The sequence below is a fragment of the Neoarius graeffei genome, chromosome 10 (genome assembly GCF_027579695.1).
Source record: "Neoarius graeffei isolate fNeoGra1 chromosome 10, fNeoGra1.pri, whole genome shotgun sequence".
In the NCBI taxonomy this organism is placed as follows: domain Eukaryota; kingdom Metazoa; phylum Chordata; class Actinopteri; order Siluriformes; family Ariidae; genus Neoarius; species Neoarius graeffei.
Genome location: NC_083578.1, coordinates 14172638 through 14185813, shown reverse-complemented (window position 1 = coordinate 14185813; position 13176 = coordinate 14172638). Strand labels below are relative to the sequence as shown.

The window sequence follows — 13176 nt, the reverse complement described above, 5'->3', positions numbered from 1 at the left end:
AATCAACTGCGTTTTTACTCGGTCTTGTTTCGGTCTCGGACATCAAGGACTCGGGATTTTATTTCAAGAACGGTCAAGACCACAACTGCAGGGATTGCCTTTGTATTGTCTGATTTATTTGTTAACATTGCTACTGTGACTGGATGTAAAATTCCCTGCTTCAAATGCAACCAATAACGTGACTCATTGCTAATTTGACATTTTTCTTCCTGTTAACAGGTGTCAACCCTTCACACACACTGGTCTGGTTCTGGTCTTGGTCTTGACTTGATCTCAACCTCCTCAAAGTCTTGGTCTTGTCTTGGTCTTGATACACTTTGGTTTTGGTCATGACTTGATTTCGGTTTAGGTGGTCTTGACTACAACTACTTCTTTCAGCTGCTTCCGTTAGGGGTTGCCACAGCAGATCTGTTCTGCATATTTGATTTGGCATAGGTTTTTCCACCAGATGCCCTTCCTGACACAATCCTCACCTAGCTATACCTAACCTGCATGTCTTTGAACTGTAGGGGAAATCAGAGTACCCAGAGGAAACCCATGCAGATGCCGGGAGAACATGCAAACTCCACATAGAAAGGCCCCTGTCGGCCGTGAGGGTCGAACCTGGAACCTTCTTGCTGTGAGGTGACCATGCTAACCACGACACCACCGTGCCACCCCATGGGTGTGCATGGTGTCCCATCTAAGGTAAATTTCTGCTTTGCACCTAGTGTTCAAGGGATAGACTCTGGATCCACTGCGACCCTGACCAGATGATAAAGGAACGGTCGAACGAATGACTAAAACATGCAAATAATTTGTCTTTGCTTTTTCTCAAGACTCCTTTTATTCTTATTTTATTGGTTGCAGTACACTCAAAAAAAGGGTTTTCAGTGGTTGTTCATTTTACTTGAGAAAATAACGCAAACAACACAAATAAATAGACTTTTGTCTCAGAACGTGAATGTTATATTCATTTGAAGAGATTAGACTCAAACTATATGTGATTGCTTCATGTAGAAACAACATATCTCAGTATCTTCACCTATGTTCAGTGTACTTGATGCAATTAAATAAACCTCAGTATATGACGAAAGCAGGAGGGAAAAAAAAAACCAACTCATGACAGCCAAGTGGGACTTCAATGGACTTCGCACATGGTTCAGAATCATGAAATCACCAAAAATAATTTACTTCCATCGGATAATAAGATACGTATATGGTGTTCAGTGTGACTTGTTCTCCCCTCATTTGTAACATGAATTGTGTGCCGCATGTGCCTTGGTTGGGGTTACTTTACGGGGCTGGAAAAAGTTGGCTGTGTCTTACCCGGCTCAGCTGCCCCACTGCCTTTGCTAGTACCTGCTGCATCATCCGAATCTTTTTTAAAATATTTATGCAGTGAGCCCCTGAGTCTCTTGGTTTCTGCCTCTCTTTTTCTCTTTTCTTTTCTTTTCTGTGCTCCTGACTTGTGCATGTTGGCAAATGGCACGCACGCTGATTGTCGAAGTGCTATGATCGAACGATGTCGTTTTTTTTCCCCTTAATCGAAGAGTCAGACCAAACCATTTTTGCATTAGGGGTGGTAGGGGGTTCTTGAAGCCTTTTTCAAAGACAATAAAGGCAAAAGATCTAGAAATCATTTATTGAATGCAAATATAGCACATTTCTCCCCCAAATCAACACATTTTGAAATGAAATAAAATAATTTAATCGCAGCTTCGTGAGAGCCCAGTTCTGGGCCCTCCCCATTCCTGGGCCCGGGACAACATACCCGTTTGTCCCCTCCTGTCGGCGGGCCTGCGGGAGGGAAAGATTCAGTGAAATTGGGGATTACTTCACAGGATCACAATGTGTGTGAGGTTGCTGGTTTTGGGCTTTTTTTGGTTAAAATGTTAAAACTGCAAAAATGTTGAAATGCTAAAATGAAATGGTTGTTGACCGGTTGAATGGTTTTTGAATACCTGTCATTTAAGGGTGGAGTGAGTAGAGACTGGGATAAGAGAGGTGGGTGTGTGTGGGTTGGCCCCGGGGGGGGGGGTCCCATTCAGAGCATTTTGTCCCAGGCCCAGCCAAAGCTGTCAGCGGCCCTGTGTGGGGGTAAACGGAGCACCCAGAGGAAACCCACACAAACTCCACACAGAAAGGCCCCCGCCAGCCACTGGGCTCGAACCTAGAACCTTCTTGCTGTGAGGCGACCGTGCTAACCACTTACACCACTGTGCCACCCAATTGGTGGCTCTAAATTGACCGTATGTGTGAATATGAATGTGAATTCTTGTGTGTGTTATGTGTCAGCCCTGCGATGACCTGGCGACTTGTCCAGGGTGTACCCTGCCTCTCGCCCATAGTCAGCTGGGATAGGCTCTAGCTTGCCCGCGACCCTGTAGAACAGGATAAGCGTCTATGGATGGATGGATGGATGGAACTTGATTTGGTTGTGTATTTACAACAAAAGGTGGTCATGTTGATCCAAAAATATCATTTACAGTTCAAAAAACTTGTGTGGAACCACGGTCCATCCAAAGCATTTTTTTTTTCAGTGTGGTTAGATAGGAACTACCACAAACCTGTGTACATGACAGAACTAGGGCGTAATTTTGGGTAGGGACGTGTCCCTACCAATATTCAGCCGCTACTGTGTAATCACGATCAATAAAACCGATGTCCTAACCTGAGCAATGATTATATGGCACACAAAGGGTTAAATGTATGACACTGCTAATAATCCCCGCTCTAACATAGATATACATTCTCTGATTAGCTACCTGTTTCTCGCTAACTTACATGGTTGGCTATCCCAGCTGTCACTCCATCTGCTGTAAAAGCAGCACACTTCCCACAGCAGCCGTGACTACCCGCCCATCAACCCCCCGTATCTCACACGTACACACCTGACCTACCCCACGCACCCCCCACTCTCCGTCAGCCTACAAATTAAGCTGGACTTCGATGTCTATGCATGCTTGCCCTACGACTCGCATACTGACTTGAGTATCATGGACGATGGCCCCCCTCCCAAGAAACGAGACATTTGTTCATTCTTCTTCAAAGTCAAGAATGTAAGTGCAGGGTTTCTGTCGAGCTTTAAAAACTCAACAAAATCCTTCTGATGTATGGAAACCCTTCATAAAAGTATTGCTGCGGCTCCTTAGACAGGTTTAGCAACGTGACAGGACGCATCAGAGCTAGGCTACTGCATAGCTGCAGAGAAAAGGAATGATGGAGCAATGTAATTTGGTGTTAGATAATATCCTCAATGAATGAATGTTAAATTTATAGACCTAATGATTTTACAGAATGTAAGTAGTCAGATGTAGGCTACTGCATGGCCATGCAGATGTGCGACTTGCATTTCAGAATCAACAGCGTGACAGCCGCTGAGTCTGCTGCTGAGTCTGCTGCGTTCACCGTTTTACAGAGACCTCTTTCTACTACTACTAGGCTAGGCCAGATACAACAAATCCATGGTCCTTTACTGCCACCTACAGACGAATATTGGTAACTGCAGCATGAACATAGACGTCACAAGCACATCTGCAGTGAAAATCATAACACAGAAACAGGCAACAAAAAGACATAATATGGAAAATGGAGGGGCAACAAAAAGACAAAAAAAATGGGGGGTATACTACAAATGCAATACTAATGTAATCATAATCATGCTATAATAGGCAATCACTAAATTATATATCCAAATATCATTTTAACTAAATTTGAGCTTAATTACAGAATAGAAAATGCCATCAGTAGCACCTATTTATGAGTGTCTCAATAAGGCAGTCAGTGAATTTTGAGACACCCCCACCTCCAATGTCAAACAATACAGATATTGAATTTTAAAAAATATATATATATTTAATGCTAAAAATGATTAAAGTTTTTAATTCTTATTTTCATGTATTTCTGAGGGTGGCACGGTGGTGTAGTGGTTAGCGCTGTCGCCTCACAGCAAGAAGGTCCGGGTTCGAGACCCGTGGCCAACGATGGCCTTTCTGTGTGGAGTTTGCATGTTCTCCCCGTGTCCGCGTGGGTTTCCTCCGGGTGCTCCGGTTTCCCCCACAGTCCAAAGACATGCAGGTTAGGTTAACTGGTGACTCTAAATTGACCATAGGTGTGAATGTGAATGGTTGTCTGTGTCTATGTGTCAGCCCTGTGATGACCTGGCGACTTGTCCAGGGTGTACCCCGCCTTTCGCCCGTAGTCAGCTGGGATAGGCTCCAGCTTGCCTGCGACCCTGTAGAAGGATAAAGCGGCTAGAGATAATGAGATGAGATTCTAGCAATGTTGGGTTAGGCACCTTGCTCAAGGGTACTTCAGCTATGGATGGAGCTATAGGGAGAGCAAAGGGTGGGATTTGAACCTGCAACCCTAGGATCCAAAGACCAACTCCCTAACTATTAGGCCAATGGAAAACAAAACACCTTTCGGAAGCTCTGCCTTGGATCACTTTTGTGTCCCCACCAATGTCAAAATCAAAGTTACTCCCTTGTGACAGAACATCTGAGTAAACTTCCCAGGGAACTACTGCAAGTGATAGTTAAATAATAAAACTACCCGGATGTTAGAGCTACAAATCCGTGTCAACAAAGAGAAGTCTGGCCTCAACTACTGACTGACAGGTGTTAGGACCAGTCTAATGAAGCTAAAAACAGGCCAATGTGTTCCCTGGGCAGGTTTACTTTCCCAAATTAACTTTGTTATTTGATAGGCCACTGGGAACCTGTTATTCAACTGAGCAACCTGCTACTGGAGCTAAGAAGAGTTTCTAGGTAAAACTGAGGGGGGAAAATGACTAATAGTGCTTTCAGTAACGTATTTATTTTTAGAAAGTGAAACCTAAATGAATGAGGAATTAACTTCGTGTTTGAATATGTCCGGAAACTAATTATACCCTGTTTTATTTCTTCTTCTTCTTCTTCCCCTGTCAGAAACTTCTAGATGTTTCCAGGCGCGTTTATACTGCTGGTGGTCGCGTGCATCCAGTGCACGCGCCAGCACCACTCAAAACCGTTAAAGGAGGAATTTCTCACAGAAAACGACCGAGGGTTTTGCAGGTAAGATTTAAAACTACATTGTTTGTTTGTTTGTTTGTTTGTTTTTCGACGTTTTCTACTTTATCCAACATTTTTTCGACGTTTTCGACGTCCTCTGTGTTTGAGGTGAGTGTCAGCTCACTACAGTGGTGCTTGAAAGTTTGTGAACCCTTTAGAATTTCCTATATTTCTGCATAAATATGACCTAAAACAACATCATCAGATTTTCACACAAGTCCTAAAAGTAGATAAAGAGAACCCAGTTAAACAAATGAGACAAAAATATTACACTTGCTCATTTATTTATTTATTGAGGAAAATGATCCAATATTACATATCTGTGAGTGGCAAAAGTATGTGAACCTTTGCTTTCAGTATCTGGTGTGACCCCCTTGTGCAGCAATAACTGCGACTAAACGTTTGCGGTAACTGTTGATCAGTCCTGCACACCGGCTTGGAGGAATTTTAGCCCGTTCCTCCGTACAGAACAGCTTCAACTCTGGGATGTTGGTGGGTTTCCTCACATGAACTGCTCGCTTCAGGTCCTTCCGCAACATTTCGATTGGATTAAGGTCAGGACTTTGACTTGGCCATTCCAAAACATTAACTTTATTCTTCTTTAAGGGCAATTCCATGTAAATGTCAACCTCACCATGCAAAAATAAAGCAACATGTAATACATCAAAACCACTCCCAGAGATATCACCTAGGCCTGTATTTTACAGATGTGAACAAGCTGAACCAATTTGTAACCAACCTAATAACCGGTATGTCACTGTCAGTCTTTCTTTCTTATAATGTAAAACCCAAGCTAAAATCAACTTTGATCATGTACAATTCTATATTATTGCCACAAGCCACAGAAATGTATGCTAAAATCCACAAAACAATAGCCATCCTAAATATTAACTTTGATAGTTTTAGCTGATGTTTAGAGAGTTTTTCAAAGGGTTATGGTGGTTAAATTGCTGATTTTCTAAACATATGCCATGTCTATTTCAGACGCGTCACATCCATAACGGAATTTCGTCACATCCATAACGCTGACTTTTCCTTCCGAAACTCTGCATGAAATACAAAATATTTTAAACAAAGATTTTTTAATATTCACCTTGAACCCCTCTATCAAATGGATATCTCCATTTCGACATTAGGTTTACAATTTCAGAGTTTGATAAAAATGTACAGTCACCCAAGAAAAGTGATACTTTTTCTGTCACATCCATAACGCATCTTTTATTGGCATTTTCTGGCATGCCCTAGATGTACTATGGGAATTGTTCTTGTTCTATCACTTCTCCAGTATGGTACAGCCTTAAAATATGCAACACCTGTTTAAATACTGGGAGACAATAAAACATGCACTGGGTCATTTGTTGCCATTTTAAGTTCAAGTGTCACGTCCATAATGCTGGAATTGCTCTTAACCATTCTTTGGTAGAACGACTTGTGTGCTTAGGGTCGTTGTGACCCACCTTCTCTTGAGGTTCAGTTCATGGACAGATGTCCTGACATTTTCCTTTAGAATTCGCTGGTATCATTGAGAATTCATTGTTCCGTCAATGATGGCAAGCCATCCTGGCCCACATGCAGCAAAACAGGCCCAAACCATGATACTACCACCTAGGGGTGGGCAAAAATATCGATACGGCGATATATAGCGATACTTTGTCTTCCGATTCAATATCAATACTCAAAAATTTGAATATCGATATTTTTTTCAAATAATAAATCATGTTTCAAACGGGTTGTAAATCCAGTACGACTTCCGCACCTCCGCTCCGCAAGGTGTCGCTGTGCCGCTACCTCACTGCAAGGCACTCTTCGTCTTCTCTTTTTTTCCCGGTGGTTGCAGTGAGGAAAAAAAACAAGCAAGCATGGCTGTTAACATAAACCTAGAGACGCCGCCGAACTTTAAGGCAGATGTTTGGAGGCACTTTGGATTCCAAAGGAAAGGGGAAAAAAAAACAGTGAGCTGGACAAAGAGTACGCACTTTGCAAAACTTGTTTCGCTCCAATTAGATATTCAGGTAACACAACAAACTTGCGAACTTACTTAGCATGACACCACCCCGACATATTAGATCAGCCGGACCCACCAAAATCTGACCCGAAGCAAACTACACTGGACAGCGCCAAAGTCCTCCCATCTACTTCAGTGATGTGTGACTTACTGTAACTGTGAACTTAATTTTGTCATTTAAGGCCAAAGGCAAGAAGCTGCAATTTATTTTTTTTTCACAGATGGGATAAGGTTCTTATGCTGGAATGCAGTGTTTTCCTTTCTCCAAACATCACGCTTCTCATTTAAACCAAAAAAGTTCTATTTTGGTCTCATCCGTCCACAAAACATTTTTCCAGTAGCCTTCTGGCTTGTCCACGTGATCTTTAGCAAACTGCAGACGAGCAGCAATGTTCTTTTTGGAGAGCAGTGGCTTTCTCTTTGCAACCCTGCCATGCACACCATTGCTGTTCACTGTTCTCCTGATGGTGGACTCATGAGCATTAGCCAATGTGAGAGAGGCCTTCAGTTGCTTAGAAGTTACCCTGGGGTCCTTTGTGACCTCGTTGACTATTGCATGCCTTGCTCTTGGAGTGATCTTTGTTGGTTGACCACTCCTGGGGAGGTAACAATGGTCTTGAATTTCCTCCATTTGTACACAATCTGTCTGACTGTGGATTGGTGGAGTCCAAACTCTTTAGAGATGGTTTTGTAACCTTTTCCAGCCTGATGAGCATCAACAATGCTTTTTCTGAGGTCCTCAGAAATCTCCTTTGTTCATGCCATGATACACTTCCACAAATATGTTGTGAAGATCAGACTTTGATAGATCCCTGTTCTTTAAATAAAACAGGGTGCCCACTCACATCTGATTGTCATCCCATTGATTGAAAACACCTGACTCTAATTTCACCTTCAAATTAACTGCTAATCCTAGAGGTTCACATACAGTTAGGTCCATATATATTTGGACACTGACACAAACTTTCTTTTTTTACCTGTTTACTGAAACATATTCAAGTTATAGTTATATAATGGACATAAAGTCCAGACTTTCAGCTTTCATTTGAGGGTATCCACATTAAAATTGGATGAAGGGTTTAGGAGTTTCAGCTCCTTAACATGTGCCACCCTGTTTTTAAAGGGACCAAAAGTAATTGGACAATTGACTCAAAGGCTATTTCATGGGCAGGTGTGGGCAATTCCTTCGTTATGTCATTCTCAATTAAGCAGATAAAAGGCCTGGAGTTGATCTGAGGTGTGGTGCTTGCATTTGGAAGATTTTGCTGTGAAGAAAACATGCGGTCAAAGGAGCTCTCCATGCAGGTGAAACAAGCCATCCTTAAGTTGCGAAAACAGAGAAAACCCATCCGAGAAATTGCTACAATATTAGGAGTGGCAAAATCTACAGTTTGGTACATCCTGAGAAAGAAAGAAAGAAAGAACTGGTGAACTCATCAATGCAAAAAGACCTGGATGCCCACAGAAGACAACAGTGGTGGATGATCGCAGAATAATTTCCATGGTGAAGAGAAACCCCTTCACAACAGCCAACCAAGTGAACAACACTCTCCAGAAAGTAGGTGTATCAATATCCAAATCTCCCATAAAGAGAATACTGCATGAAAGTAAATACAGAGGGTTCACTGCACGGTGCAAGCCACTCATAAGCCTCAAAAATAAAAAGGCTAGATTGGACTTTGCTAAAAAACATCTAAAAAAGCCAGCACAGTTCTGGAAGAACATTCTTTGGACAGATGAAACCAAGATCAACCTCTACCAGAATGATGGAAAGAAAAAAGTATGGCGAAGGCGTGGTACAGCTCATGATCCAAAGCATACCACATCATCTGTAAAACACGGCGGAGGCAGTGTGATGGCTTGGGCATGCATGGCTGCCAGTGGCACTGGGTCACTAGTGTTTATTGATGTGACACAGGACAGAAGCAGCCGGATGAATTCTGAGGTATTCAGAGACATACTGTGTGCTCAAATCCAGCCAAATGCAGCCAAACTGGTTGGTCGGCGTTTCATAATACAGATGGACAATGACCCAAAACATAAAGCCAAAGCAACCCAGGAGTTTATTAAAGCAAAGAAGTGGAATATTCTTGAATGGCCAAGTCAGTCACCTGATCTCAACCCAATTGAGCATGCATTTCACTTGTTAAAGACTAAACTTCAGACAGAAAGGCCCACAAACAAACAGCAACTGAGAACCGCTGCAGTAAAGGCCTGGCAGAGCATTAAAAAGGAGGAAACACAGCGTCTGGTGATGTCCATGAGTTCAAGACTTCAGGCAGTCATTGCCAACAAAGGGTTTTCAACCAAGTATTAGAAATGAACATTTTATTTACAATTATTTAATTTGTCCAATTACTTTTGAGCCCCTGAAATGAAGGGATTGTGTTTAAAAAATGCTTTAGTTCCTCACATTTTTATGCAATCATTTTGTTCAACCCACTGAATTAAAGCTGAAAGTCTGAACTTCAATTGCATCTGAATTGTTTTGTTCAAAATTCATTATGGTAATGTACAGAACCAAAATTAGAAAAATGTTGTCTCTGTCCAAATATTTATGGACCTAACTGTACTTTTGCCACTCACAGATATGTAATATTGGATCATTTTCCTCAATAAATAAATGACCAAGTATAATATTTTTGTCTCATTTGTTTAACTGGGTTCTCTTTCTCTACTTTTAGGACTTGTGTGAAAATCTGATGATGTTTTAGGTCATATTTATGCAGAAATATAGAAAATTCTTAAAGGTTCACAAACTTTCAAGCACTACTGTAAGTCAGTAATGGAAGCTTGTAGGCTTTGAAACGTGTAGGATTCCTTCGCTTTCCTGAGTCATGAGATGATGCTAAGTAGTTAGCATGTCCCACTCAAAAACCCACTCACCACACTGCCCATCTATCTCCACAGCTTAACTTTCAAATTAAAGGACACACTCTGACAGACAGTCCTTAGACATGCATTCTTTGATAATATAACCTTTCAAAAGTGGTTTTAATTTAAGACAGGGACCAACTACTCTTAAATAGATATATAACATCACTATAATAATGAGAATCAAGGACAGCACAGTGCAGTGTTCAAATCCTGACGTGTGTGTGTGTGTGTGTGTGTGTTTTAGAGAAGAGTTAGGGTTAAGTTATCCAGATGTGGACATTCATTCCTGCGTGATCATTCCTCACGAGTTCAGAAAGAAGATCAGTCAAGAATGGGGACCTCCACAGGTTCGACTGGCCACGGCGAACACGGTAAGACTCACTCCGAAGTCACGGACGCATTTTTACGCGTGCTTGTTTGTTTGTTGTGCCTGTACTGTACTGTACAGCTTTAAAATGAACGAGAAGATATATCTTATACAGTGGCATGCAAAAGTTTGGGCACCCTTACTGAAAATGTCTGTGACTCTGCATAGTTAAGTGAGCAGGAGATGAACTGATCACCAAAAGGCATAAAGGTAAAGACGAGACATTTCTTCTGGGCGTTTAATGCAAGATTTTTGTTTCGTACAATTGGAGAGTGCAAAAAGAAAAGGAACACCATGTGAAAGTTTGGGCACCCGAATACATTTGAGTTCTCAGGTAACTTTTACCAAGGTTCCAGACCTTAATTAGCTTATTGAGCTGTGGCTTGTTCAAATTCTTTGTTAGGAAAGGTCAGACGATGCAGATTTCAAAGCTGTATAAATTCTGACTCCTCAAACTTGTCCCTAAAATCAACAGCCATGGGCTCCTCTAAGCAACTCCCTCACATTCTGAATAATAAAATAATTGATGCTCACAAAGCAGGAGAAGGCTAGAAGAACATAGCAAAGTGTTTTCAGGTAGCTGTTTCCTCAGATTGTAATGTTATTAAGGAATGGCAGTTAACAGAAACAGTGGAGATCAAGGTGAGGTCTGGAAGATGAAGAAAACTTTCTGAAAGAACTGCTCATTGGATTGATAGAAAGGCAAATAAAAAACCCCTGTTTGACTGCAAAAGACCTTCAGAAAGATTTAGCAGACCCTGCAGTGGTGGTGCACTGTTCTGCTATGCAGCGACACCTGAACAAATATGACCTTCATGGAGTAGTCATCAGAAGAAAACCTTTCCTGCATCCTAGCCACAAAATTCAGTGTCTGAAGTTAATGAACATCTAAATAAGCCTGATGCATTTTGGAAACAAGTCCTGTGGAATGATGAAATCAAAATACAGCCCCGATTCCAAAAAAGTTGGGACAAAGTACAAATTGTAAATAAAAACGGAATGCAATGATGTGGAAGTTTCAAAATTCCATATTTTATTCAGAATAGAACATAGATGACATATCAAATGTTTAAAGTGAGAAAGTGTATCATTTAAAGAGAAAAATTAGGTGATTTTAAATTTCATGACAACACATCTCAAAGTTGGGACAAGGCCATGTTTACCACTGTGAGACAGCCCCTTTTCTCTTTACAACAGTCTGTAAACGTCTGGGGACTGAGGAGACAAGTTGCTTAAGTTTAGGGATAGGAATGTTAACCCATTCTTGTCTAATGTAGGATTCTAGTTGCTCAACTGTCTTAGGTCTTTTTTGTCGTATCTTCTGTTTTATGATGCGCCAAATGTTTTCTATGGGTGAAAGATCTGGACTGCAGGCTGGCCAGTTCAGTACCCGGACCCTTCTTCTACGCAGCCATGATGCTGTAATTGATGCAGTATGTGGTTTGGCATTGTCATGTTGGAAAATGCAAGGTCTTCCCTGAAAGAGACGTCGTCTGGATGGGAGCATATGTTGCTCTAGAACCTGGATATACCTTTCAGCATTGACGGTGTCTTTCCAGATGTGTAAGCTGCCCATGTCACACGCACTAATGCAACCCCATACCATCAGAGATGCAGGCTTCTGAACTGAGCGCTGATAACAACTTGGGTTGTCCTTCTCCTCTTTAGTCCGAATGACACGGCGTCCCCGATTTCCATAAAGAATTTCAAATTTTGATTCGTCTGACCACAAAACAGTTTTCCACTTTGCCACAGTCCATTTTAAATGAGCCTTGGCCCAGAGAAGACGTCTGCGCTTCTGGATCGTGTTTAGATACGGCTTCTTCTTTGAACTATAGAGTTTTAGCTGGCAACGGCGGATGGCACAGCGAATTGTGTTCACAGATAATGTTCTCTGGAAATATTCCTGAGCCCATTTTGTGATTTCCAATACAGAGAAGCACGCCTGTATGTGATGCAGTGCCGTCTAAGGGCCCGAAGATCACGGGCACCCAGTATGGTTTTCCGTCCTTGACCCTTACGCACAGAGATTCTTCCAGATTCTCTGAATCTTTTGATGATATTATGCACTGTAGATGATGATATGTTCAAACTCTTTGCAATTTTACACTGTCGAACTCCTTTCTGATATTGCTCCACTATTTGTCGGCGCAGAATTAGGGGGATTGGTGATCCTCTTCCCATCTTTACTTCTGAGAGCCGCTGCCACTCCAAGATGCTCTTTTTATACCCAGTCATGTTAATGACCTATTGCCAATTGACCTAATGAGTTGCAATTTGGTCCTCCAGCTGTTCCTTTTTTGTACCTTTAACTTTTCCAGCCTCTTATTGCCCCTGTCCCAACTTTTTTGAGATGTGTTGCTGTCATGAAATTTCAAATGAGCCAATATTTGGCATGAAATTTCAAAATGTCTCACTTTCGACATTTGATATGTTGTCTATGTTCTATTGTGAATACAATATCAGTTTTGGAGATTTGTAAATTATTGCATTCCGTTTTTATTTACAATTTATACTTTGTCCCAACTTTTTTGGAATTGGGATTGTAGAACTTTTTGGCCACAATGTGCAAAGGTATGTTTGGAGAAAAAAGGGTGCCAAATTCCAGGAAAAGAACACCTCTCCAACTCTGAAGCATGGGTGTGGATCGATCATGCTTTGGGGTTGTGTTGCAGCCAGTAGCACAGGGCGCATTTCATTGGTCGAGGGGAAACATGGGTTCGAATAAATACCAGCAAATTCTGGAAGCAAACATCACACCATTTGTAAAAAAGTTGAAGTTAAAAAGAGGATGGGTCCTACAATAAGACGATGATCCAAAACACACCTCAAAATCTACAATGGAATACCTCAAGAGGCCCAAGCTGAAGGTTTTGCCCTGGCCCTCACAGTCC

At 41.7% G+C, this 13176-nt stretch overlaps 1 protein-coding gene across 3 annotated transcripts in view; it reads left to right on the top strand.

Moving 5' to 3' along the window:
• Window positions 1-4694: 4694 nt before the first annotated feature.
• LOC132892864 (phosphatidylethanolamine-binding protein 4) overlaps window positions 4695-13176 on the top strand; it is a 277165-nt gene continuing 268683 nt past the window's right edge. For all 3 annotated transcript variants that reach the window (XR_009655486.1, XR_009655485.1, XM_060931329.1), the window contains exons 1-3: window positions 4695-4751; window positions 4911-5036; window positions 10160-10286. Coding sequence is in view for 1 of the 3 variants with exons in the window: in XM_060931329.1 (XP_060787312.1) it covers window positions 4921-5036; window positions 10160-10286 (243 nt within the window). In the remaining 2 variants the exon portion in view is untranslated. The remainder of the gene's footprint in view (window positions 4752-4910; window positions 5037-10159; window positions 10287-13176) is intronic.